Below are 25,411 nucleotides of genomic sequence, written 5' to 3'. Positions count from 1 at the left end.
CAATACAGGTAATCCTTTTTTTTGTACAGAAATGGAGAAAAGCACCTTTCTAATCTTCGCAGCACTACAAACACATTACAATCATTTTTAAATATTAAAAAGCTTCACTAAAGAGATGTGTATTGAGCAGTTTTTTTTCTGTTATTGTGTGGACTGACCTTGGTCTGCATATGTGCTGTCCAGCTCTCTGTAGAGAGGAGCAATGATAGTGGTCAGATACGGTCCAAGACGATCTTTTCCGAGATCCACAGCTATGGCTCCCAAGAACTTAAAAACACATGTTCTCTAAAAACAGAAAAGAGAGCAATAATAAGCAAACCACAACTAACTCACCGAGCTGGACATTCATCTGCCAGCGATCCTTCGCTTTCATTCGGAGACGTCAAGTGTAAACACAGATTTAACACCCACCTTTAGAGGCACTTTAGGTGAGTCTGCTGCTTCTCTTTTGGCCAGTAATGAAAGCTTATTCATCACCCAGAGGAGAGACGCTGGCTTGTTATTCTGCTCCTTATCTTCCCCTTCATTCCCCTCTGTTTTATCTGTCATTTCTTCCTCCGCACCCTCTACCTCCTCCTCGTCCTCCTCTTCTTCTTCAGTTGGATTCACGGTATCTGACTCTGGTGAGATGAGGTAGATCACCTTGGCCACGTAAAGCAAGTTCTTCACCACCTGATCAGGGAGCACACAACAACAGCGGCATCAGATCACCATTACAGATGCTTTGAACGGTTCCAGCAGTTTGTAACTTGCACCACATGCCATGCCCTCCAAAACCTGCCTTTCGAAGACGAGCCAGCCAATTCAAAACCAGATAATACCCAACACGCGATTCAAAAGGTAGATTTTTTTTAAGCATCTGAGGAACAAATCCCTTTTTTCTTATTTGTGTCACAAGACATGGCATAATATTAAAGGGATGGTTCACCCAAAAATGAAAATTGTGTCGTCATTTACTCACCCTCAAGTTGTTCCAAACCTGTATGAGCTTCTTTGTTCTGCTGAACACAAAAGATATTTTAAAGAATGATCGTAACCAAGCAGATAGAGCAACCATTGACTACCATAGTATTTTTTTTCCCTACTATGGTAGTCAATGGTTGCTCTCTGTGCTTGGTTACAAACTTTCTTCCAAATATCTTATTTTGTGTTCAGCAGAACAAAGAAACTCATACAGGTTTGGAACAACTTGAGGGTGAGTAAATGATGACAATTTTCATTTTTGGGTGAACTATCCCTTTAACTTAACATGAAAATTAAAATGAAAACTAGTTTTAATGTAATTTACATTTTATAAATGTTTTACTTTTTAAATAAATAATCAAAAGGTTTAGATATTTCGTAATAAAAATTTAAAACCCCATAGAGTCTAGAAAACTAATTAAAATAATACAGCTCAAACCTTAAAATTAATGTTCAGACATGATCATTTTCTGTGTTATTTTTATTAATATATTGAATTAGCTTTTATTTTTGCATTTTTATATATTTTAGGGAAAAAAAACATTTATATTTGATGTTCATTTTAGTTCCATTTTTTGTAATTTCATTATGTGATTTAAGTTTTTCAACGAATATTTAGATTTTATTTGATTTCAACTTTATAGCTTTAGTCAACAATAATAACCCTGACAATAATTATATAACAACACCAACACAAATAATAATTAATATTTTAACTAAATTATTACCAGTATATAATATTATTAAATAAATACATAATTAAAACACAACAACCAACATATTTCATCATTTCCTACCTGCTCCCCAGCAGAAACATCCAAGAACTTTGACTGCATTTGGTAACAGAAGGACAGGACCAGCTCTCTCATCTAATGGTTAACAAATGAAAAAGGAGGAATTCATTCATTAAAGTCTGTTTTTGTGAAACGACGGTTTTAAGTGCATGTTCTCAGGAAACTTGCCTTCAGATACAGGTTGTCTTTGATAAAAACGGTGGCTACAGGGTGTGTGATTTTATTCTCCTGAGAACGCCATAAGGCCAACAGATCCTCAGGTTTATGAGCAGCAAACAGCAAACCAAAGATCTGAGAGGCGGTCAGCCACACCCAGGAATGAGGGTAACGCAGATGGGCATCAATATGACCTGGAGAGGGAGAGAGAGAGAGAGAGAGAGAGAGAGAGAGTTCATGATGCATGTATGACAATATCTCAGGTTCATAAGTGCACGTTATTAACGTAATTAACTCTATCCCTGCCATTGACAAGATTTTCTGTCATTTATGACAGCGCTTCCCTGCCATTGATGATTTTTCAGAATCTGTTTTCTTTCACAAACATCTTTATATCACAATACATGAAAGGTAATATTCAAAATATCATAATAGGGGAATTTTAAATATAACACGCTGGCAGGGAAAGATTAAACACTGGTTTTTGTATGTGCTCATACCCCAGATGTTGTTGAGCAGGTCCGCAGGTTTGTGGAGCTCCAAAAAGCTGCAGTCTTTGATGAGTTTGACGATGAGCGTGAGGTAAGAGAACAGCAGTCTGTCAGCCGCCTTCTCATCCTCCTCTTCCTCAATCTGATCAATCATACCATTGGCATTGTCAGACTCAAAATAACGCAAAAGAAGTCCAGACCACAAAGCTTTGCACTCACGTCTTCGAAGTTGGAAGCGCGGATCTCTTTCTCGATGAGAGGAATCAGGACATCCAGTCTCCGGCTGAACTTTTCCCCTTCAACTTCCACGAACAGCCCACAAACCTGAGCTCCCAGTCTCCTCAGAGCCGCCTGCAAATGCACAAACACGCAAACGGTCAAAACCCAAACACATTTCAGCAGAACTGGGGGTTTTTTTCCCACATGTTGATTTCCTACTCACCTTCTCGCTTGTAATCCAGCTGTTAGCCAGGTTAAACATGGAATTCTGATGCTGCAAAGACAGCTGATTCAGCAGAGACTTGATGGACAGAGCCGCCATTTTCTTACAGGACGCAGAATCATCGTTCAACATGGCCAGTGACAATGGCACAAAGAACAAACCGCAGTGCTCGTGCAATAGAGCCTGTGAACAAAGAACAGATTAATCCTACAATATCAAGTATAGAATCATTATTTTGCAAAGCACTTCCCAGTCAAACAAGATGTTCAATGATAAAGGTAAAATGGGACCTTAATGTATCCAGCAGGATTTCACTAGGTCATGTCAGAATGGAGCCAGATTTTGGGTTTAGAGTAATATAAAAATAATTAAAAACGTTTTTCTTTGCTCTGTACAATGGAATAATAATATAAGGAATGTGAATTAATGTTTATAATGTAATGTTCAGGGTTATTTTATTGTAATTCACAAAAATAATATTGTTCCGTGAAATAAACGTCAACTGAAATAAAAATAAAAACCTTAAACTGATTTTTTTCCCCATAAAAATAAATATAGACACGCGTAAAAAATATAGCATAAACACACAACATATAAAACTAAAATGGAAAATAGAAAAGTAGAAATAAAAAAATATATATTAATAAAAGGTATAATTAAATAACAGGTTTCCTTCAACCATAACACTTTATTTTACAGTGTCCCTTGTTACACGTTGTTACTGTAGTAATAAATATAAATTATGCATAATTACATGCCACTAACCCTAATCCTAACCCTAAAGTAAGTGAATGTAGACACTTAATATTACTAATAGCACTTAAATGCATAACTACAGTGTAATAAAGACACCTTAAAGCTGCACTATGGAACTTTCTTGTGCTCAAAATTTACTACATTTATATAATGAGCGAGTACATCATGAATCAATTTTCCAAACTGTGTTTTTGTCTCATCCTGAATCACTACAGTACACATATAATAAGCGTTTATATTCGGACTATTTCAGTCCGGTTCGGGTCGCACCGCTGCGGAGTAGCCCAGTACCTGTGTGACTCGTCATAGACATAAACAGAGTGTAACTCTTTAAACAAAAACTTTAATATTTGTATTGCATGACCATTTCCCACCCTCTCTCTAACCCTTCAATGGTTTTGTTACAGTACCTGAGGAAATTTCAGGAAAATGTAAGCCATCAACTCAAGGGCGGACTGTCTTCCAGTATCATATTCATAACTGTGAATAAGAAGAAAAAAATATTTTCATTCACCTCACATGAAGGAGACAATTCAAATCCGCCTGTTATTAATCAGATGCTAAAAAAACGTACGTAAGCTGAGCAACTATGAAGTCAAAATGTTTCCTCAGTTTCTTCCCCAGTGGATAGTCCATCAGGTACTTCAGGTAGAGCTGCAGTCACAGGACAGATAAGTTACGACAAGCAGGAGCAGAATAAACCTGGAGGATGAGGAGGATTGCAATATCCTGACTGACCTGTCTGCAGCGCATGCGGACCTGCTCGTTTGACCCGTCGATGGCAAACTTGGCCACTTTTTTCATAACATCCTCCATCTCTGGCACCACCAGTTTCCTGGACAAGATCGCCTGCAAGACAAACATATGCCTATATAAACACATTTAAAGTATATATTGTTTTTAGTTTATTTCGTTTGAGTTATTTTAACCCTCTGGTGCTCTTCGTTTAGGGGTTGCATTGGTTGTCTTCCCGGACACCTAAAAATTAAACTTCCTCCACCCCAGTAAAACCAATGCAATTTATTTTTCTTCAATAATATTTTTTTCTTTTTAATTTTGTATTTTGAGATGATTTGAAGGTATTTTTTAATATTTATGCAATAATTATGGTCTATTTTTTATTTTTTTATTATTGCAGTATTTCAGGTTAAAATAGATACTAGGCCTTCAAAATAATGTTTTGAAGGCAGATTAGCGCCCTCTTTTGGAATTATTTAAGAAATCATGCAACCATGGGTGTAATCACTAGATGTCTCTATGGAGAGGCTTGAGAATTCCCTAGTTCTCTTTTGAACACATTTACATTTTACATTTATGCATTTAGCAGACGCTTTTATCCAAAGCGACAACTGAGGAGTACAGGAAGCGTTTCGTCGTGAGGAGGCAGCGAAACAGAAAGTGCCTGAAGTACTAAGTTTTGGACATCGCACAGAACATCACACACTAGGGCAGGGAAGAAGTAAAGGAAAATAGAAGGAAAGTAAGGAAAAGGAAAGTTTTTTTTATTTTTTATGATTTAATGATTTTTTTTTAATGGATTTGAATATATATTTAAAAAAATCTCAAAGACTATTTATTATAAAGTTTTAGATTTTTTTGGTTGTTGTTAGAAATATAGATTTTTTTCTGTGAATTTGTGTTTTTGCAGATTTCCCATTCATTTTCTATGATGGTCATTTTTGACCGAAGAGCACAAGTGGGAGCATTTTTTTTTACGACCAATTAGCATGCTCGAATCATGCCCTCAATTTGTTTTTGAGTTTACATACCTTATTGTAGAAAAGTCAACAAGTTTCATATTCAAAAAATTCAAAATGGGTTCATATGTTCAGTTTTTCATAGGTGTGTGTGTGTGTGTGTGTGTGTGTGTGTGTGTGTGTGTGTGTGTGTGTGTGTGTGTGTGTGTGTGTGTGTGTGTGTGTGTGTGTGTGTGTGTGTGTGTGTGTGTGTGTGTGTGTGTGTGTGTGTGTGTGTGTGTGTGTGTGTGTGTGTGTGTGTGTGTGTGTGTGTGTGTGTGTGTGTGTGTGTGTGTGTGTAAGTGTGTGTGTGTGTGTAAGTGTGTGTAAGTGGATGTGTCGATATCACACTCTTGATGCTTTAGAGTGTCACCCCTTTACTGCTGTGTACTTTTTTTCAGCATCGTGGCAGATTTGTAGATTGTACACACAAATATTCAGAGAATTTTTGTGTTTTTGTAGATTTCCCATTAATTTCCTATGGTCGGTCATTTATGACCAAAGACAATGAACGCTACTTTTTTTTAAACAACCAATTAGAATGATCGAATCATGACCCCAATTTTTTTGTGTGTTTACACATACCTAATGCTAGAAAAGTCACCAAGTTTCATATCATTCCGATGAAGCAGTGATTTTTAAAATTTAAAAACAGGAAATTTTCTGGTCAGAAATAACCGAAGAGCACCAGAGGGTTAATACTTCAACAATAAAAATGAGAAATGTCATTTCATTTTATTTCTGTTAATATATTATCGTTAACAAAAACAACATTAAAACTAGGGCTGAAACGATTCATCGAGTAACTCGATTAACTCGATTACAAAAATTCCTCGAGGCAAAAATTCTGCCTCGAAGCCTCGTTAAATTACTATGACGTGCACTATACACGCAGGGATCTGATTCACACGGACCGCTGTTCAATGTTCAGGAAGCACACCATATCGCGTGATACATTTTGAATTTAGTTTAGATTCTAGATGCCCAGAATCACTATAGTAACTGCATGTTTTACACAGTTTATGTAAGTTGATTACCGTTCTTATAGCTGCCACACACACATACACACACACACACACACACACACACACACACACGGCGCGCGCAAGCCACCTAAGCCAGATCGCTTTCACTTTCGTCCTCAAAAAGTTTGTCAAGTAAATGCTTTTAAAGCCTTGCCAGTTTGAACATTGAAGCGATTGTGCACTATTCAAAAACAACAATACGGAAAACGTATCCGTTCAGTGCTCAGCTTTTTTCTGTGACACAGAGCCGAGCCGTGTCGCGTCTTTGACAACACGCGTGCGCCCTGAAGGCAGACCTCTTTTCACTTGAAGATCGCGCGCGGAGAGCTGCGCAGAAACGCAGTGTCAACGCCGTCTTGTGACTAAAGTAAAGTTACCAAAGTAGCTTAGAAACTCAACCGTTAAAGGCATATATCTGAATACCTTTGAAGTAATTACAAATCACAGCTTCATAATGAATAGAGACGGAATGAGTAATTCACACACACAATCACTCTCTCATTAATGCATCCAAATAAATGTAATGTAGGTCTACTACTGTGTTAATGTATCTGTTGTACAACAAACATAAATCTGCCCCACAGACACCAATAACTGCTGAAAGTGAACAGTTTCCTTCAAGTATTTTAAAATCACAAAGAAATGCACTTTGCATTTGTTGGAAAAAAAATTGGAATAATTCAACTTTAATAGTAGAAAATCAGTAACACACACACACGCACCCTCCTCTCTCTCGCGCCAGTCAGACCAATCGTGGCAATGCATCACATATGCTTAAACTTTTATGTAGCCACGCAACAATAATTTCAGCATTCACTGTATACACCGGGACGTGATGTTGTGACGCGATTTTTCTAACGGATGCTTCACCTAAAATACACTGCTATGCAAGTGATGCAAGCCAAATGCAGCGCTCTATTGAAAATGAATGTATGTATTCAGTACCAAATTGCAATGAAGCCACGCACGCGCACGCGCACGCGCACGCGCACACGCACACGCACACGCACACGCACACACACACACACAGGTTGCTAGGTTACCATAGCAAATAGGCTCACCCCAGAAATGATATATTATTTGTTAGTAGCCTAATGGTAAATGCTGCAGGTGTAGAAATCTACATAAAAGAGATTTACTTTGATGTCAGGGTTAGATTACAGCATGAAACCTGTTGTGCATATTAATAAATTAAATTGCTTTTCCTCTTCATTTTCGTTATATGCATTATTTGTTTTGGTTGTTTAAAAACACTGATTTTTTTATCAGAGTAATCGATTAATCGATCGATTAAGTGCTAGATTAATCGATTACAAAAAGAATCGATAGCTGCAGCCCTAATTAAAACGTTTTAACATACAAAAAACAACCCTGAGCATAACTACAGTAGAAATGCTTGCTTTTCCTTATAATTATTTCCAGGTTTTCCGTGAACATAGGAAACCCACCAGGAGTAGATGAGTAGGTTTAACTCACCCTCAGGAGGCCGAACGCAGTGGCTTGTCGAGAGTGGTCATAAATGTCCTCCTCAGCATATCCCAGAAGCACTTGCAGCTGCGTTTCTGTTATATGTTTTGTCACGCTCTTCACCAAAACAGTTATGGCCTATAAAACAGAACATTTCTTGCTGGATGATTCATGTTTAACATTTACACTGAGGACGTACTAAATGTGAAAGTAGTGAGGGTCTCTCGCACCTTAAAGCAGTTCTGAACCAGGTGGAAGTTCTCGCCACGGCCGGCTCCAGCTTTGGCGTAGTCCTTCAGCAGGACAAAGAGCTGCTTGGTCAGCTGGTCGTAATTCTGTTCCACCGCCGGCAAAGGAAACTTCAAGATCCAGATTAAGGCCTGCAGAGCCTCAGTAATCACCTAATGTGCACAGGACACAGGAGTTTTTGCTGTATTCATGCAAACATGGGTGTATAAAGGACCAGTGGCGCAGGAAAACGGGTCATGCACAATAAAACACATGAATCAAACATATATTAAGTAGTACAGACCTTTACATGCATGGAGTTAAGACAGTCCAGGAGGATCAACACAAAAGGATCCAACATTTCCTTTACTGACGGCCCAGATGAGTTGATCTTTGAACTCTTCAGACTACAGTGAAGCAACTGCATAAGAGACATTTTGGTGTTTAAAGCATTATTGCAACAAAATAGTGAATATTTGTGAACAATTCAGTGTTTCTTCAACATATTAGGATGATGTCTGAAGGATCATGTGGCACTGTAGACTGGAGTAATGATGCTGAAAATTCAGCTTTGCATTACAGGAATAAATTCAATTTTAAAATATATTAAAATAGAAAACAGTTATTATAAATAGTAATATTTCACAATATTACTGTTGATCAAATAAATGCATCCTTGGTGAGTATAAGAGACTTATTTCAAAAACATTGAAAACTGTACTGCCCCAAACTTCGGCAGCGTAGTAAAAAAAATAAATTTAAACAAAAAGCAAACATGATTTAATTCCGTTTAATTCAGGCCATGTCCCAAATGGCACTCTAAACACTCACGGTCTTCCTACGAGTCAAAAGTGTGCATCAAGGGCGGGCACCCTTCTCAAACCTAAATTTACCAATGGGACACCCTATGGTCTTGTGCAGTCTGTGGCCATTCGTAAGTGCATATGAAGGGTTTCATTTTAGACAGGGCCACTGATGTACATTTTCCTAAACGCTCATGGGAAAACTCATTAAGCATGATTTTAAGTAATATCTTCTTGGGATTGAACCTCAGCCATATTCTCCCAGCAGTCAATCAAAAACCAAGGCATATTTTCTTACACTGAGACCCGTTTCCACCAGGATGTGCATGTTTGTTCTGCTACTAATGGCGGCTTTCACCCCTACTCTCTTAGGAGTGGACGGCAGCAGTAAACAGCTTGGCGGAGGCAGGCGAGGGTCTGGAGGTGGACGATGCTTCTCTCTGGGTGAACATAGGATGTGAAAATGTTTAACGTAGATCTGATTGAACCAGTGCTAATGCATCTCTGAGTGTGTGTGACGTACTTGTTCTTGCTGGTAATGAGTGGGAGACTCTGAGTGATGAGTCCGTGGCTGAGCAGTAGGATGGACTGAGGGCTCATGCTCTGATTGAGCAAAAGTCCCGCCACAATCCTCCTAAGCACAGCATGCACTCGCCTCGACACTTTCAAACTGGCCGTGTTCTCAAGCACCTGAGAGGAAGATGAGGATCAGATAAGTCTCTTGAGAAATCATGAAACTGTTGTGAGAGGCAGCTCACTGGTCATTTACCTCTTTGAGTGGCAGGATGAGGTGGACGACGCGCTCCTGACTGCAGAACTGTCCGAGCAGCTCGTACGAGTCGGAGCTTTTGCTGTGACGGGCCTCCATTACTTTGGAAACGATTCCTTTGATGTCCTTCTCCTCGGCTACGGCTCCGAACAGCTCGTTGTTGAAGATCTGAGAAGAGAGTTAGCCGATGAAAATGTACTATTGTTTCAAAATTATGATTGACAATGTAATATTGATGGTGCCGTTTACCGTGATGAGCATGTCCATGCATGGGTCAAGATCCCCTGCGTTCAAAGATGGTTTCAGGACAGTAAGCAAATGGTACACTGTGAAGGTCAAAACATGGACCTGCAGGGAGAAATTATTCACGGGTCAGTGACATGACGCTCGTTCTGTTTGGTCCAGGTCTATTCAAATTATTATTATTTTTACTTTAAAATGACAATTCATGAACGTATTTTGCTATATTTTGCAGGTCGAAATTCTGCCATAAGTATGGTAAATATGGAATAATGTATTATTTCGTAATGAAATGTGAAGCTATTTTGTTTTCAAATATTAGTTTTGTCTAGCAAAAGTTTTAAAGCATTTAAATAAATCATAAATTAGACATTTATATTTTTATGACAAGGTTAGTTCAAGCTAAATTGAGTAACCTAAATCAAAATACAATACATAATAAAAATGATAATACATTTTAAAATATAAGACATGTATAATAGCATATTGTAGCTGTCAGTCGGAAACATTGTATAAATAAAAAAATATACATAATTCCACAATATCAACTTTGACAGCACTGTTTAATTATTAAAAAACAAACAAACAGTTTCCGCCCGACAGCAACAATATATTTTATCTTAAAAAATGTCTGAAAACCTTTAAGAAAATTATTCAAATGTGTACACTCAAGTGTATATAAAGTGGTACACATTTATCTAAATATATGTCCAATTTGTATGAAACCAACAACATGTATACAAAGATTGCATCTCTAAGGACTTTGCACTAAATTAGCAAGATTTCTCCTGTTCAATCATATTCATTGGTGACACTCATAATTTATGAAATACTCTTACACTAAAGACAATATTTTACCTGATACCCCTTCACTAAGACCGCATTCATCTCGTTGAGCAGGTAATGAAGGTATTGATGCCCAAGAGTCTCTATAATCTTCAACAAAGTGTTTCGAGCGACATCACGGATCTCCTGGAAACGGCTCCTCAGGTGGACACACACTTTCAGAAGGATGCTGTAAATATAAACAAACCATCCATCGTTTACCACATATTTGGACTGGTTGTTCTACAAATCTGTTTTCTTTTGAGCGATAATCACCTATCCATCACTCTCACACTCAAACAGACAATTGCATTAAAGAGGCTATATTATGCTCGTTACTAGATTTTGTTTCTGGGGTCTACTAGAATAGGTTTTCATGCTTGAATATTTATAACATGTTACATTACTGCGGCACCTCTCTTTACAGTCTGTCAGTAACATTCTGTTTAGTTCCAGTCTCGTTGTACCCCCTACTTCCGAAAAAGCGCAATGCGCTCTCAACCAGGAGAGCACGAACTCAACCAGGCCTTGCCCTTTTTTTGTGTATGCTTTGGTTAGGAATTATTTAAATGAGGAATATTGTGATGTGTACGTTCCCGGAAGAAAACTCAAGAGTACAGATGAGGCGTTTCAGAAGACAGGGAGTTCAGAAACAGTGCTTAGTGCTTACGGATATAGAGAAGAACTGCCCTTAGAGTGTCTTTGAAAACCTTGTTCATGCTCAAACAGCAACATTACACACTGAAGAAATTTGAAAATGTCCAAAGTATTTTAGGTCCTCTTTATCAAAATGGGAAATGATATAGGAAATATACCCTGGCAAGTTTGCGTCCATGACATCCTTTGGCAGAGACTTCATGAGTTGAACCATGGCGAATGCAATAGGCACTCTGGCCACTTCTTCATCTTTCACATCCTTAGACCTCACCATCTTGTGCTCGTCATCTCGCTTAACCTGCAGAAATAAACATTGGGGTGCAATTAGCTTACACTGAACATTTTGTTCACTTGGTTCCAAGTAGGGAGCACTTGTGTGGTTATAAACACAGAATATTTAGCTGTACCATTATTTTGGGTGCTTGAGTCATTAGAGAATAAACTAAAACCAAACTAATGGAATCAACTGTTAGTCGTCAATTATTAGTTACAGAAGTGGCCAAAAGTCTTAAAAAGGCTTAGGAAAATTGACAGATATTTTTAAAAATGTGTTAGATTTTGTAAGCATATTGCGTAGTTGTGCTCAATTGTTTTATTTGTGATAACGCAATGAAACATGCCAAATTGTGCAAAAACTATTTTTGGCCAGGCTGTCATACGAAGACAATATGAACATGCAAAAACAAGAGAGAACTAACAAAATATTAATAACTGATTATGTTGTAGTGTTTTTATGCATAGTAAAATAACACCTGCATCTGTCTTTTTCCCTTTTTTCCCCAAATAATTTTGTCAGATAAATACCATAACCAAGTTTAGCATTTTGTTCTTCCCTCATATTTAAAAACTATAAAATGATTTCCTCATATTTTGATGGTTTAATTGAAGTTGTAGGGTCATTAAAAACCAATGTCCCCTACGGACATTTCTTTTGGCCACTATTGTACATCCTTTGTAGAATTTAGTCAATTACGAGTCTTCAGTCTTGCTCTACTGTAACCTAAATTCATTAAGTATGGATGAATGAGCTCACACCTTTGCAGTGAGGCACTTGTGAAGTTTAGGCAGGACGCTCCGAGTGACCGTGTGATGAATGGAGGAAACGAGCGCCTCTAGATCGTTTTTACTCTGTGGAAGCCCACTGCTGACAACAGGAGGCACTTTCTTAGTTTGTCTCTCTTTGACTTCTTTTGGTTTGGCAGGGCCTTCCGTCTCAGCATCAATTGCTGTGGAAACGGCTGCTCCAGCCTCATCGGTTTCCATGGCGCCTTCAGCATCACTTTCATCTGTGTCCATGGTTTCCGTTGCCTCGTCCTCTGCCTCTTCCACCACAACAATAGGCTCTGAAGTTGATAGATCACGTTGGTCAAGTTAAGCACTGTGTAGGTTAAAAGGAAGCATAATGTGGCTGTTGTGACACATTCTCACCTTCTGTCTTCCTCTTTTTGGCCGCCTCAATTTCTTTACTGAGAGTCTCATGGTCAAAGTGGAACGCATCAAGAACAGTCAGCAACAAACTAAGCCAATGAAAAGAGTCAGGAAAGTCTTTCAGCATCATAAACAGGACAAAAACATCACAGAAAACGCACAAATGCACAGGAAGTGGAGGGGGTGAGATATTGTATATCATTTGCAAACATATATGCGGGAGCCTACCTGACAGCCAGTTTCTGCTCAGTTATTCCAGTCTGTAAAATATGGACGAAGTGTTTTATGTAGAACAAGTACTTGGACCAGGTCAAGCGTCTGCACACGGCACCGACAACTTCTACAGCGGCTGTTGTCATGGGTTCATACTGGGAACACAAAAAATTTAAACATTAAAACACATAAATCAACCAGCATGGTGACAGACCAATTTAAATAGTTACCAGACGCAAGTAACAACCTTCAACAGCTTTTCGTCAACTAGAGCGATCATGGCGTAGGGCATGATGTAATTTTGCATGGAGCGTGATGACATCACAATCTTGCCCTCGGTCAGCTGCCTAGCAAACTTCCTGAGCGCTCGACCCCTTCTGTAAACCTGAAATACAAACAGACTGTTTTATGCTAAGCCAATTTCAAATAAGGGTAAAAAAAAAATGTGACAATGGTATATTAGTGCTGGGCAATCGATTAATCGCATCCAAAATAAAAGTGTGAGTTAACATAATATATGTCTGTGTACTGTGTATAATTATTATCTGTATGTATATATATATAATAAATACACACATGCATGTATATATTTAAGAACATTTTTATATTTATAAATAAAATATTTAGATTTATTTATAAGATAAATTATATAAATATATATACAGTATACACATGCAAATATTTCTTAAATATATATACATGAAGGAGTGTGTATATTTATATATATATTTATTTATTAATTCATTTATTAATATATTAATTACTATTATTAGTTGATTTCTAGTTCATTACTACAAATATGAATGATTTTATAAAATAGTAATTAAAATATTTATATAGTACATTAGTTTATATTTACACATTTAGTTGAATGTATTAATATATTTAATTACTTTTTAATTTAATTGCATTTAATATACATTTTTCTATATAAAAGTATTGCTATGATAATATTTTTTTCTTTTCAGCTGCATTAATGCAGTGATAATATAAAAATATTTAATACACTAGATACTATAAAACATTTGAGACCCTTTTTCTCCAAGTCCCACCCAATTGAAGATTTATGATGTTTCTGGTTTTGAGTCTCACTGATGAGTTTTGATAAAGTGTCCTGCCGTTACCTGTATGTGCTTCATATGCTCAAAGAAATCTGACTCGGGATCATTATAATCGGTCAACTGAACCAGATCGCAAAACTCTGGTCGGTTTGGAAAGGTCTTCACCAGGCAGGCCAGAATAGTAGTGTAATCATTTCGGACACTCTGCGAAAAAGAAAGCCAGATATAAAGGTGTGAATTGCACGTGAAATGTTCATAAAGCAGTGCTGTAATGAATGTAAGCTGATATGTCGCTCGTTTTCACCTCAGTCTTGCTCTTCAAACCCTTTCGCAGGGCATCCAGTATCATGTATTGAACAATCTCCCTGAATTCTGCCTCTGGGCATCCGACTTCTGAGAGCTGCATTATTATGGCTGACAAACACATGGTGGCGCTGTCTGCCAGAGACATATCACCGATCTGTCTCAGAAACACAAAAAAGATCAGGTCAGGACACAAAAATATACACATAAAAAGAAACGTTAAGAGAGCTTCAAAGCTAATAGTAACGTCACAAGAATCTTAAAACTTGATGGTCACCTCAAATGAATGGAAGCAGTTGTGCATGACAGCAGTCAGGTATCTCATATCCAGCGTACTCATCTCTTTAATGTGCTTGGTGGCCTTCTGAAACGCCAGCAGACGCACGTCAAAGTGAATCTCATCCAGATGGCGGCTGTCAAATGCATTGAGCTGGAGAAGAGAGTAGAGCCGGTCAAATACAAACATGACTGGAAGAAACAAAACTAAACCTGTTTCTCGCGGCCTCACTGGACATTCACCTGAATGACAACGTCTGTGATGTACTTCAGGTCACTGTCCATGTCTGACAGAGTCTGTGGGGAGAGATACAGTCAGTCGGGAAGAGTTTGAAATAAACTAGTGGTGTTAAAGTGGCTGGAGATGCGGAAAATTACCTGGAACGTTTCACACAGAGCCTGACGTGAGAGTCTGTTGTGGATGATGGAGAAAAGTTTGCTGAGAGGCTTGAGGAACACGCTGGGCTCTGAACACTGTCTCAGCAGGTTCTGCACAGTACCCAGGATGTCCAACTCTGTTTCCTAAAAGAAGGAAACAATGAGAATGATTTGAGATCTCAAGCAATAAAATATTCATATACATTATGTACAGGATATGAGGAGTGTACCTGTGCAGTTTTGGGTTTGTGGAGGTAAGGTAGAAGCAAGCCAGTTAGTGTTGAACTCTGTCCCTTTTCAGTCACAAATCTGCTGATCCTGTAACACAACAAAGGTTGTTCATTTTTGAACATTTCACATGATAGCATTTCTTATTATCAATGCTGAAAATGGCTTTGCTCCTTAATATTTTTGTGAAAACCTGAAAAAGTGTTTTTCATTATTCTTTGAAAGTTCAAAAGAACAACATTTACTTGAAACAAACATCTTTTACTGTCACTTTTGATCAATTTAATGCATAATCATTTTTTATTGGTAAATATAAGCAGCACAACTGTTTTCAGCATTAATAAGAAACGTTTCTTGAGCATATTAGAATGATTTCTGAAGGATCATGGGATCAGATGGATTCTGATTGGCTGTCAATGTTTTTATTGTTAACAGCTAGAAAAAACATTGTTCTGAAAATGATTCCACTGATATTGTTCCTCTGTATCGTTATCGGTATGGTGAGGACTTCACTATTGACATTGAATAAGTATTAACTATTAAAACTTTAACGTTATAGTTATCGTCCTTGCTGTGATTGCCTCGTTACGCTCCCTGTACGTATATAAACAAAGCTATACAAACATACCTTGAGAGGATGTTGAGCTCTTTGCTGACTTGAACTCTGAATTTCTTCTTTTTGAGGCGTTCAGAGTTACGCACGACTCCGCCGAGGTACTGCAGCAGTGCTGGGATGTGAGGAAGGAGCAGACGGCAGCCGATACTCAGAGAATCTACCAGCAGAAAAGAAACAGAGACGTCAAATATGCAAAGAATAGTGGGTCCTCAAGCATAATCATCAACACCCACTGTCAGTAGTACCTGATGCGTCACAGCTTTCAGGGATCACACACTCATTCACAATCAACTCGGTCTCATTCTCCTTGGGTTCAAAGTCTGGAGTGTTCAGCAAGCTCTCGGCTATGTCCATCACCATGGCCACTGTGACGGCAGAGACGTTTTTGGAGGATAACAGAGCAAAAACATTGCGCAGGATGTCACACTCAGGGTGGCCTGGTCTCTGCTTAGCAAGCAAAGGGAAAAATCTGACAGAGACACAAGACAACATTTATATTATAAGATTGCATTTCAATAACAGGTCAAACCAGCAATAAAATCTGCATACATGTTTAAGGGTAAAAATAAAAAGAAGCCTGGCTATTATAAAGGCGGTACTTGTGGTCACACGTTGCTTCATTTTTATATGAGAGGTTCATCTTTGCATGGTTAATGATAAACTTACCTAGCGTTTTGGGTCCACACACGGATGACTTTCAGGAGGGGCGTTGGTGCATACGTGCTTTCAGTGGGCAGACGACACACCTAATGAACAAAACCCAACCAGGTCATTTGGGATACTTGCTGAATCTATACTGATTCCATCAAGACTGTTTCAACAAACATATATGTTGTTGTATATAGCACTGTGCTTGAATTTATTTTCAAGAAAGTATCATGTCTATTAATGGGTATAGTTACAGTAACATCTGCAGCTAGCCAGCTTGAGATGCTGTCCATTTAAACTGGTTATATCTCTTGTGGTGAATGTTTTGTGAGCAGTAGGATAATCATATTCATAAGCAGTGTCACACAGAGCCGAAGCGCAACCAAAACAATTTAGTTTTTTGACTGTTAGAGGCGCAAGTGTTACATAGTGTACCTTTAAATTTACTAAAGCTATTCCGTCAGATTTCTCTCTTATGCACACACCTGAGGCCACACCACGGCTTGGAACACGGCGTCCAGCTCATCTGCAGTGAAGTTGTAACACTCAAAGCCATCAAAGAAGTCTTGTATGCGCAGAATCCCCAGACGACGCAAGTACTTCAGAGGACTGATGCAACCAGGCTTGAGCTACACAAACAAAGACCATTGAAGCTCTTGAGATCAGCACCACAAAAATAGATTTGACCACCACACAATTAGAAAACAATGAGAAAATTAAAAATTTCCCTTTGAAGAGGAACCAGGAACTCCAGGAATATTTCATAATTTACACAATTAAGAGCAATATTTCAGTTTGTATATAGTTTTTTTTGCATTCAGCTCACCTGCTCTCTGTGATCCAGTATAAATGACACAGAGGCTGTGATGCACAGCAAGATCTGCAGAACTTTGGGCAGGTAGATTTGGATGAGATGGCCTAGTTTATTGATGAGCATTGCTATGGTGTTGAGCAGGCTGTGCTGGCGACCCACAGGGAGAACAGCAGACAGCTTTGTTTCACCTACGGCTCGATCTACCGCGGCCAGACACGCTCCTGCAAGCAAAAAAAATTAATCAATGCTTGCTTCTGATCCATCTTAAAAAAAGAAAATGAGTAAAACAAAATCTGTTGGTAGCTTGTCTTAATAAAAAATATCCATTTATTAAAGTTCAAGTGTGTTGCATATATGGACATGAGTGCACTATTGTTATCTATTTAAGTTTTCTAATTCTGAAAATAACCTAAATATTTTTACGATCTTAAAAGTGTCATGCATAAATGTAAAACCACTTCATGATGATGGACCGCTATTCATTTATAAATTGTCCAAATAATATCTAAGGGTGTGTTCACACTTGGCAGGTTTGGTTTGATTAAAACAAACTCTGGTGCAATCGTTCTGTTAGTGCAGTTCATTTGAATAAGTTTGAAGGCTGCCATCTGAACCTTGGTGCGCACACCAAACAAGTGGACCAAGACCCCTGAAAAGGTGGTTCGACTGAAATATGAAGCAGATATTTTGTTTGTGTGTGATGGAGGAATTCCTGGCACTATTTTGACTCCTTTTCACATTTTATAAGCTATCATGAGTTAGCAGTTAAAATTACAATCATATGTACGCAGAAGCTCATCTAGCCCGTCACACAGCATTGTTTTGGATGTTCCGAAAACATACCATCGCAAAACATGCATCATAAAACCAGGGGTTTTTTTGTTTTGTATATTTTGGTTCACTGTTAAAAATGACAGTGTGAATGATAAGCGAATCATTTTCTATTTTGGTGTGGACCAAAAGTACTAAGAGAACCAAATTAATAGTATGAACACACCCTTAACCTAATGCCAATGCCTAACTGCCAATAGGTGATTATAAGGTGTATGTTAGAAGTTTTTGTTAGGATTTAATTACTTTAATAAGCTTTAAGTAGTTACCTTCAGCGTGATGACGAACAGGCTCTAGCAGAAGATCTATAAACATGCCCATCTCCTCTGGCTGACAAGCCGCCAGGAAGCGCAGCACTATGGAGGAGCGTGAAGCCGTGCCTGCCTTACCCTGAAACCTATTACCAACCCTACTGCACATCCTTCCATACAGAATCCTGCAAGAATAAATAACAGCTTCTGATTGCAGGGACGTAACATTCACGTTTAGAAAAGAAACTGCAGTGATACTGATATCAACAACAACTGATATCATTAATATGCATTGTGTGTGTAAACACACCTCATAAGCATGGGAATGAGTTGGGGTCTGTGTGATGAAAGCACCACAGCTCCTTCTTCTGAGATGTTGAAATGGACAATCTCATCTTTAAAATGCTTGTCATCCAGAAGTCTCCCCAGATGCTCTCTGTAAGCAACAACAAATCGACAATCATTATGGGCCCAAAACAAAGCCCTGGGGAACACCGCTGCTGCAGAAATGTTTAAAAAAGCTTTCACAGTGCTGCTTTAAGCCATCCTATTAATAAACCCCCAAAAATTATGTCTGCATAAATAGAAAATGTTTAAAACTTGTTTAAAGCATCCCCGCAGCAAGTTTGAGGTTGGAGAAAAGCTATCTCTGATAACAGGCTTAAAATTAGGTCAGGGAGGATTGCCTCTAGGTATTTTTTTTCCCTGCACCAAATGACAAAAGTGGCTCCAAGTAACTCAGAGATGTGAAATGAATCCAGAGATGTAAAATCATAATAGACTAAAAGACTTCCTGAGGTAATTGGTACATTCCAGTATGCCAGTACTGAGAGCTAGTAAGGTAACCAAAGAAGTTTTTTGGAAGATACCATCAGTCTCAGCTCTGAATATAAAGCATTCTATTCATAAGCTGACCTAGTTACTGTATAATAGTTATTACTGAAAATGGAAAAGCAAGAAGAGAAGGGAAATGTAACAACAGGTCTTACTTGTAAGGGAGAATATTTGGGTCTTTGTATGTCAGCAAACAGTCAAGTGCTATTTTCTGGACTTGTTGATCTTTATGGCACAGGAGCTGTGGGTTAAGAGAAAGAATTAGTCTCAGCTGGCAGTTCATCAAGTATTGATAAGCAGAATTTACTTTGAAACAAAGCTGAGAAACCATACCCGGGTGTACAGCTCACTCAGATTTGCCTCCATGTATAAAGCTTTTGGGTTGGTGAATTTGGAGAAGACTTTCAAGTGAGTAATGAGCTGCCTGAAACACAAACGTTGATTCTGATGAGAAACAAATGAATGCTCATTGTTCTGGTATATTAGACATGCACATCTAGTTTGTGTGAGTTCTTCAAGTAAGTAACTAGAGGACGAAGACGGATGTTAGAGGATAAGATCATCTCTTACTTGGCCGCTGCTCTTCTTGGCATCTTCTTCTTCGAGTGTTTGGTATCTTCCTCTTTTTCTTCTTCGTCTTCCATGTCAGCATCTACATCTTCATCCATTTCCTGCTCCGATGAAGTGCTGCTTTTCTTCAAGAGGTCCTGAGTGGGAGCCACCATCAGGTCAGATGGGTAGAACTCATTACTGTGAACACAAAGACCACAGAGAAAAGGCTGTTATGGAGAACTTTCTAGAGAGACTAACAGGTTGATGCCATAAAGCTCACACACACACCTGATGAAGCGCAGCAGTAATGGGCTGAGCTCTCGGCAACGTGGCTCTACTTTTTCGGGAAACTGGGACATGGCTCGCCAGAGCAAGCCACGGAAATTTGTGAAGTCAGTTCGCTCAATGGGATTCAGCACCTGGTCCAGCTCTTCCAGAAACAGAACTCCCACATCCCCGCTCTCAAGCACGCTTGTCCCCGGACCTCTGAGCTGCTTTGTGGCTTGATGTTTTTCACCACCACCTCCCTCATCATCATCATCGTCGTCATCATCATCTGCCTGGAGCTCTTCCTCTGAAAATAAAGATTCATAACAGCTGAAATGTATGACTAATGGGAACATATAAAAGCAACCATCAAATGAGAACAACATTTTAACTGAACTGAGCTGGATAATGACATCATAATGACATAATTCATAATTGTTGAACTTTGCAATATTGACATTTATTGAACCGAATTGAAACAACATCTAAAATTGAGCTTAATGACACTATTGTCTTCTTTAGAGTGCTTTACAGGTGAAATAATCGTTTAATAATTGTCATAATTATCCAGTATTAACCCTATTATTTTCCTGTTTATTAATGTGTAGCCTTGAAACAATTGGTATTGTATAAAGTGCTAACAAATAAATTTGACTGGTCTTAAATGCCTCATCATTAAGAACTCACCAGCTAGACCAGCAACCATCTCCAGATGTTCATAATAAACCTTCCAGAAAGATTTGTTGTCCATTTCTTTAGCGTGCGAACTGAGCAGATGAAAGCATATTAAACCAAAACTCAAAGACAGAAATAATACAGAGAAATAGAGAAACATGCCGAAGACATAACCTTACAGTGCATGAGGGTTTAAAGGAAAAAGATAAAAAATGAAACTGAGACATTCAAGCAGTGCACCACACTTACACAATCAGATCAATAACAGCATCCCAAAGAGGTTGGAAATTGACAAAGAGCATTGCAATAAGATAACGAAGAGGAACCTGTAAAACACAAACATATTTATAGCACAAAACAAAACATTCAAAAATGATTTTATATTTGATATGGAGTAAAGGGGATTATCTACCTCATGGAAAGGTCCTGTAGGCAGACAGGGCTGCACCAGGTCATGACGAAGTTTACGAAGATGTAGTAGTTTCTCCCTGTAGTCCTGCACTGTGGCCGGGACCTGCTCTGCCTGCAGACACACGGCGAACACCGTCTGCGCATTTGAGCTCTCCTCTCCCTGAAGACATAAAAAGTTATTAATAAATACATGCATGTGCTTTGCTTGAGAATTTGTTGGAAAATCTCACAAATTATACCTCTGCAGGTTTAGGAAGATCAGCCTCAAAGTTTGACAATATTCTGAGGCTCAGCAAACGAATCTGTTGAGGACAAGGACAAATTGATCCTTCAGAATCTGTAAATTCATAATAGCAGGGTCCACAAAGATGAGTAATGAATGTATTCAATTTTTCAATTTCTTTTTAGTCAGTTGCGATGAATGTGATGAATAAAAAAAGAAAAAGAATAATACCTACTTATACAATCATCTACCAAATAAAACTTTTTTTTTTTTTCAAAATAATTATAAAAATAAACTAGATACTTATTGACTATTGAAATTTGCAACACTTTACTTAAACCCTTTATATATAATGCATTATAAAAGTTTTTACTTGTTTTAAAAGTTTGAAAATGCTCTTCAATTTAACTTTGGTTACAATTATTTATGAAAAGATATAATGCATTATAACGTACATTACAAATACCTTTATAATGCATTATGCCCAAAGGCTTTAAGTAAATTGTCACCTTTTAAGATTTAATTAAATTATATCACTTTTTCAGGCCTTAATTCCTCTGATACTTCAAGGTTTTCCAGGACTGTGGGAATTCTGCGCTACCCCAAACTTAACAACAACAACCCTCACTGGGCTAAACCTGACCTTGGAAATGTTGGAAGAAAAATTGGAATGCAGTTTATGGTACAATTCCAGCAGAGACTCATGGGCCAGCTGAGCTGAGCAGCCGTTGAGTGCCAGTCTGGTGTAGTACAGATCTCCTAACAACAGCGCTGAAAGATCAGTGGGGAGTTTCCTGTAACAAACAAACAAAAATGCAAGTTTCTTAATTTAACAGACAATACCTTTTTACTGGAATGTTCATGAACATGTAATAAACATGTAAATACTGAAGCACATACTCGATGATGTTTCTGACTAGCTCTACAGGCAGGAGTGACTGTACCGCTGTCGTCTCCTTGAAGCTGAGCAGAGTGCTTAGAGCCTGTCGGGCTACAAACAGCCCTCCTGACGGGACAGAAGGATGGTATTAGGACATAATTTAACATAAAAGTAGCTCGTGACAATCATTCACACACTCACACACACACACACACACACACACACACACACACACACACACACACACACACACACACGACTAACCTCTCCCCAGAGTTTCACTGCCCACCTCCTGCAGTAACCTGTTCAGTAGTGCAGTGACGGCTTGTATAACGCTTGATGCTTCTAATGGCCTGCAAAACATTTTAATTGTATATTTACACAAATACCAAATTATACAGCAAAATACCATTCACCTTTTAACTGTCACCCCACTTGTCTGATCATACATCTGAACTTAAATTATTTGAGCTGTATTGCAAACGTACTTAACTAAGCATTTATTTTATATATGACACCCCGAGGATTGTGGGTAATGAAGTTTTTACCTGACGTGTGGGAGGAGCACAAGTGCAGCCCAGGGTAGAGAAAGGTCAGAAAGCAGCTGATTGATGGGGATGTCTATGAGAGAAAGAATCCGCTGGGGAACAGAGACCGACTGGTCTCTTTCAGGTCCAGTTGACCTAAAAGAGAATATGACATTTTTACATGTGCATTTATTTATGAAGTATTTAAATTCAAGACAATTTATTATGATACCCTTTTATGAAGTCTTGATTTTGTTTTTGGGGTCTGCTAGAATAGGTTTTCATGCTTGAATGTTCAAAAAACAGCTTATTTTTTCAATTTCTTACACTATTGCAACACCTCTCTTCCCAGTCTGTCAGTAATGCTCTATTTAGTTTCTGTCTCTATGAAGCCCCTCCAAAGTAGGATTGATCAGTCAAAAAGTGCTCTGATCGGTCAAAAAATGCTCTGATCGGTCGACTGAACCAGTTAACAGTTGTGATTGGTCAACCCAAGTGTGCCACAAAGCATAAAAAAAGTTGAAGCCGAAGCATTTTGATCACCCCCTGGTGGTCAAATGGGACGCGAGCCAAATATTATGAAATCCAATTACAGTTTAAATACATTTTCCCAAATATTTTTCAAGTCATTTTAGGTAGTTCTTATCACACAGACGCATGTTCAAGTGTTCGTTTCTTTTTTTTCCAATAAGTTTGGTTTTAGTAATTTGATGTTATAAAAACGGGATGTAATGTCATGAATGACAGCTGTGTTTACAATCTAGTCTGCAGGAGCGGGAGTTTCGACTGGACCTTTATATCGCAGCTCCACCTCAGGATCACTACTGCGCAGACTCGGGTCTCTGAATGACGTAATCGGCAACAACTGTTTCTGGGATATTTTCATTAACAGTGGAAGAAAGTGGAGATGAGTCATCCATCTTTTTTATAGTCTATGAGTCAACTATAGACCGTAAAAAAAAGCCTCTGGAGGTCCAAATATGGCGCTGACATCTTGCGCTGACATCGTCTTTGCAGTAGTAACGAATACTTGAAATGAAATCAGCGTGATAAAAACGGCCTAAAATTACAGAAACCAACTTTGGCAAAAAATTATATGAAGTGTAATTTGATTTAGTTTATCTCGCATTCATTAGAATACTTGGAGGGGCGGGGGTTATGACCTATACTGGGACCAACCACCTGGGTGCGATCAAGGCGCATCTGCTTCAGTTTTTAACACGAGTGCTGCAGGCCTGGAGTCAACCACTTTGAGCGCGTTTCATGTCAAGGCCCTTACCATAATCACAAGTTTCAACACACTACTAACTCAACCTGCCCAGGCCTTGACTTTTTCATGCTCAAACAACAACATTGCATACTAAAGAAAGTTGAAAATGTAAAAAAAGCATAATAGGTCCACTTTAAATGTTTTCTTTAGTAGTTTCCCAACAAAACACAAATCGTATATCAAATTGGTAAAAAAAAAACGGTGTCCACCTAGCAAATTATTAAAAGAGTATCAGCAAATTATTAATGAGGAGGAAACAACATTTTAAAGTGCATATCAATTCAAAGCTCAGCTAACCTGACAGTCTGTCCAGTGAAGACCAATGGGTACTTCTCAAAAGCCATGGATCCGTCAGTCGGGGGCGGAGCTTTGGACAGAATCAGACCAACCAACAGTTCCAGAACCAGCTGTCGGTTTACAGCATCCTCAGTGCAGAAGATCTGCTCCAGATACTGCAGCAAACTGGGCAAGAACACCTAGAGAAACATGCATCAACATTAAAACAGACGCAAGTTGATCTTAAAGATGGTTTTAAACCACAATCCAGCTTTCACTGACCTGCTCGAACTGTTTCATGTCAAACAACTCTTTTGTAAATGACAATATGAGGTCTCGGTCCATCCCGCTATTGAAGACCTGCGTGAGGGACCAGAGAGGAAACAAATGAGGTTGACAGGAAATCAGACGGATAAAGATGGACAAATGTTCGTGTAGGTGCACACTAAACAAACCTTTTTCACCAGTTCGTGGATGCTTTGGGCAGGCAATGCCAGATTCTCCCCCATCAACAGAGACGAGACCACTTGTAAAAGCTGCCTGGAGCAGGAGTAGGACAGTCCTGGTGCCTGAACTAGCTGAAGAAGTGTCTAAATACAACCAAAATGGAGAAAAACATATCAGATACACACCAGCACTCAAGAAGAACAATCTTTAGTTTCACAGGCGTACTTTGTGATTTTAATCCCATCTGAATCTGCCATGTCTGTGTTTTTCTCACACAACCTTATTAAAAATTCTAGAGCAAATTACCTGCTGTTTTTCAGCAAACACAACAGTCCTCAGAGAAATCTAATCCTGTTCGAATGCAAATGTCTGTGATTTCTGATGTTGTATTATCCTAACACTTCTCCTCTTGTGTTTTTGACTTAGCTGAGCTACCGTTTGGGTACCAATGTTTCGCATGTTTTCATTTCATAAAAAAAAATGTACATTTTAAAATGAATAAATAGAGTCAAAATGTGGAGACTGCTAATACTGTCTATTTTAATATCATTGTCAGGTAAGTCTGGTAACTGCTCACTCTGTGAAAGATTATCATAAAGTCGCTTCTAAAAACTTAATTAAAAGACATGCACGTCATACGTGATGCATGC

The 25,411-nt window shown here is 38.5% G+C and overlaps 1 protein-coding gene across 1 annotated transcript in view; it reads right to left on the bottom strand.

Moving 5' to 3' along the window:
* Positions 1-25,411, bottom strand: part of utp20 (UTP20 small subunit processome component) — a 31,846-nt gene that overhangs the window by 1,046 nt on the left and 5,389 nt on the right. Inside the window, exons 10-60 of the mRNA XM_079817495.1 lie at positions 24,770-24,904; positions 24,597-24,674; positions 24,336-24,514; positions 22,790-22,924; positions 22,506-22,594; positions 22,262-22,367; positions 22,005-22,155; positions 21,378-21,440; positions 21,140-21,298; positions 20,977-21,053; positions 20,740-20,819; positions 20,074-20,359; positions 19,804-19,983; positions 19,567-19,657; positions 19,389-19,474; positions 18,710-18,835; positions 18,418-18,584; positions 17,330-17,538; positions 16,989-17,132; positions 16,522-16,601; positions 16,101-16,324; positions 15,868-16,012; positions 15,242-15,329; positions 15,012-15,155; positions 14,877-14,930; positions 14,635-14,787; positions 14,359-14,514; positions 14,118-14,258; positions 13,241-13,378; positions 13,009-13,148; positions 12,781-12,869; positions 12,388-12,695; positions 11,511-11,650; positions 10,729-10,885; positions 9,880-9,978; positions 9,631-9,798; positions 9,385-9,551; positions 9,160-9,301; positions 8,363-8,479; positions 8,061-8,231; positions 7,840-7,968; positions 4,341-4,451; positions 4,177-4,256; positions 4,013-4,082; positions 2,847-3,029; positions 2,624-2,755; positions 2,414-2,546; positions 1,926-2,107; positions 1,761-1,832; positions 412-672; positions 159-285 (exon numbers count right to left, since the gene is read on the bottom strand). Coding sequence (XP_079673621.1) covers positions 159-285; positions 412-672; positions 1,761-1,832; positions 1,926-2,107; positions 2,414-2,546; positions 2,624-2,755; positions 2,847-3,029; positions 4,013-4,082; positions 4,177-4,256; positions 4,341-4,451; positions 7,840-7,968; positions 8,061-8,231; positions 8,363-8,479; positions 9,160-9,301; positions 9,385-9,551; positions 9,631-9,798; positions 9,880-9,978; positions 10,729-10,885; positions 11,511-11,650; positions 12,388-12,695; positions 12,781-12,869; positions 13,009-13,148; positions 13,241-13,378; positions 14,118-14,258; positions 14,359-14,514; positions 14,635-14,787; positions 14,877-14,930; positions 15,012-15,155; positions 15,242-15,329; positions 15,868-16,012; positions 16,101-16,324; positions 16,522-16,601; positions 16,989-17,132; positions 17,330-17,538; positions 18,418-18,584; positions 18,710-18,835; positions 19,389-19,474; positions 19,567-19,657; positions 19,804-19,983; positions 20,074-20,359; positions 20,740-20,819; positions 20,977-21,053; positions 21,140-21,298; positions 21,378-21,440; positions 22,005-22,155; positions 22,262-22,367; positions 22,506-22,594; positions 22,790-22,924; positions 24,336-24,514; positions 24,597-24,674; positions 24,770-24,904 — 7,042 coding nt within the window. The remainder of the gene's footprint in view (positions 1-158; positions 286-411; positions 673-1,760; positions 1,833-1,925; positions 2,108-2,413; positions 2,547-2,623; positions 2,756-2,846; positions 3,030-4,012; positions 4,083-4,176; positions 4,257-4,340; positions 4,452-7,839; positions 7,969-8,060; positions 8,232-8,362; positions 8,480-9,159; positions 9,302-9,384; positions 9,552-9,630; positions 9,799-9,879; positions 9,979-10,728; positions 10,886-11,510; positions 11,651-12,387; positions 12,696-12,780; positions 12,870-13,008; positions 13,149-13,240; positions 13,379-14,117; positions 14,259-14,358; positions 14,515-14,634; positions 14,788-14,876; positions 14,931-15,011; positions 15,156-15,241; positions 15,330-15,867; positions 16,013-16,100; positions 16,325-16,521; positions 16,602-16,988; positions 17,133-17,329; positions 17,539-18,417; positions 18,585-18,709; positions 18,836-19,388; positions 19,475-19,566; positions 19,658-19,803; positions 19,984-20,073; positions 20,360-20,739; positions 20,820-20,976; positions 21,054-21,139; positions 21,299-21,377; positions 21,441-22,004; positions 22,156-22,261; positions 22,368-22,505; positions 22,595-22,789; positions 22,925-24,335; positions 24,515-24,596; positions 24,675-24,769; positions 24,905-25,411) is intronic.

This window comes from Gobio gobio (genome assembly GCF_949357685.1).
Source record: "Gobio gobio genome assembly, chromosome: 5".
Taxonomy (NCBI): Eukaryota; Metazoa; Chordata; class Actinopteri; order Cypriniformes; family Gobionidae; genus Gobio; species Gobio gobio.
The sequence above is the reverse complement of the archived record's forward strand: the minus strand, read 5'-3'. Positions and strand labels throughout refer to the sequence as shown.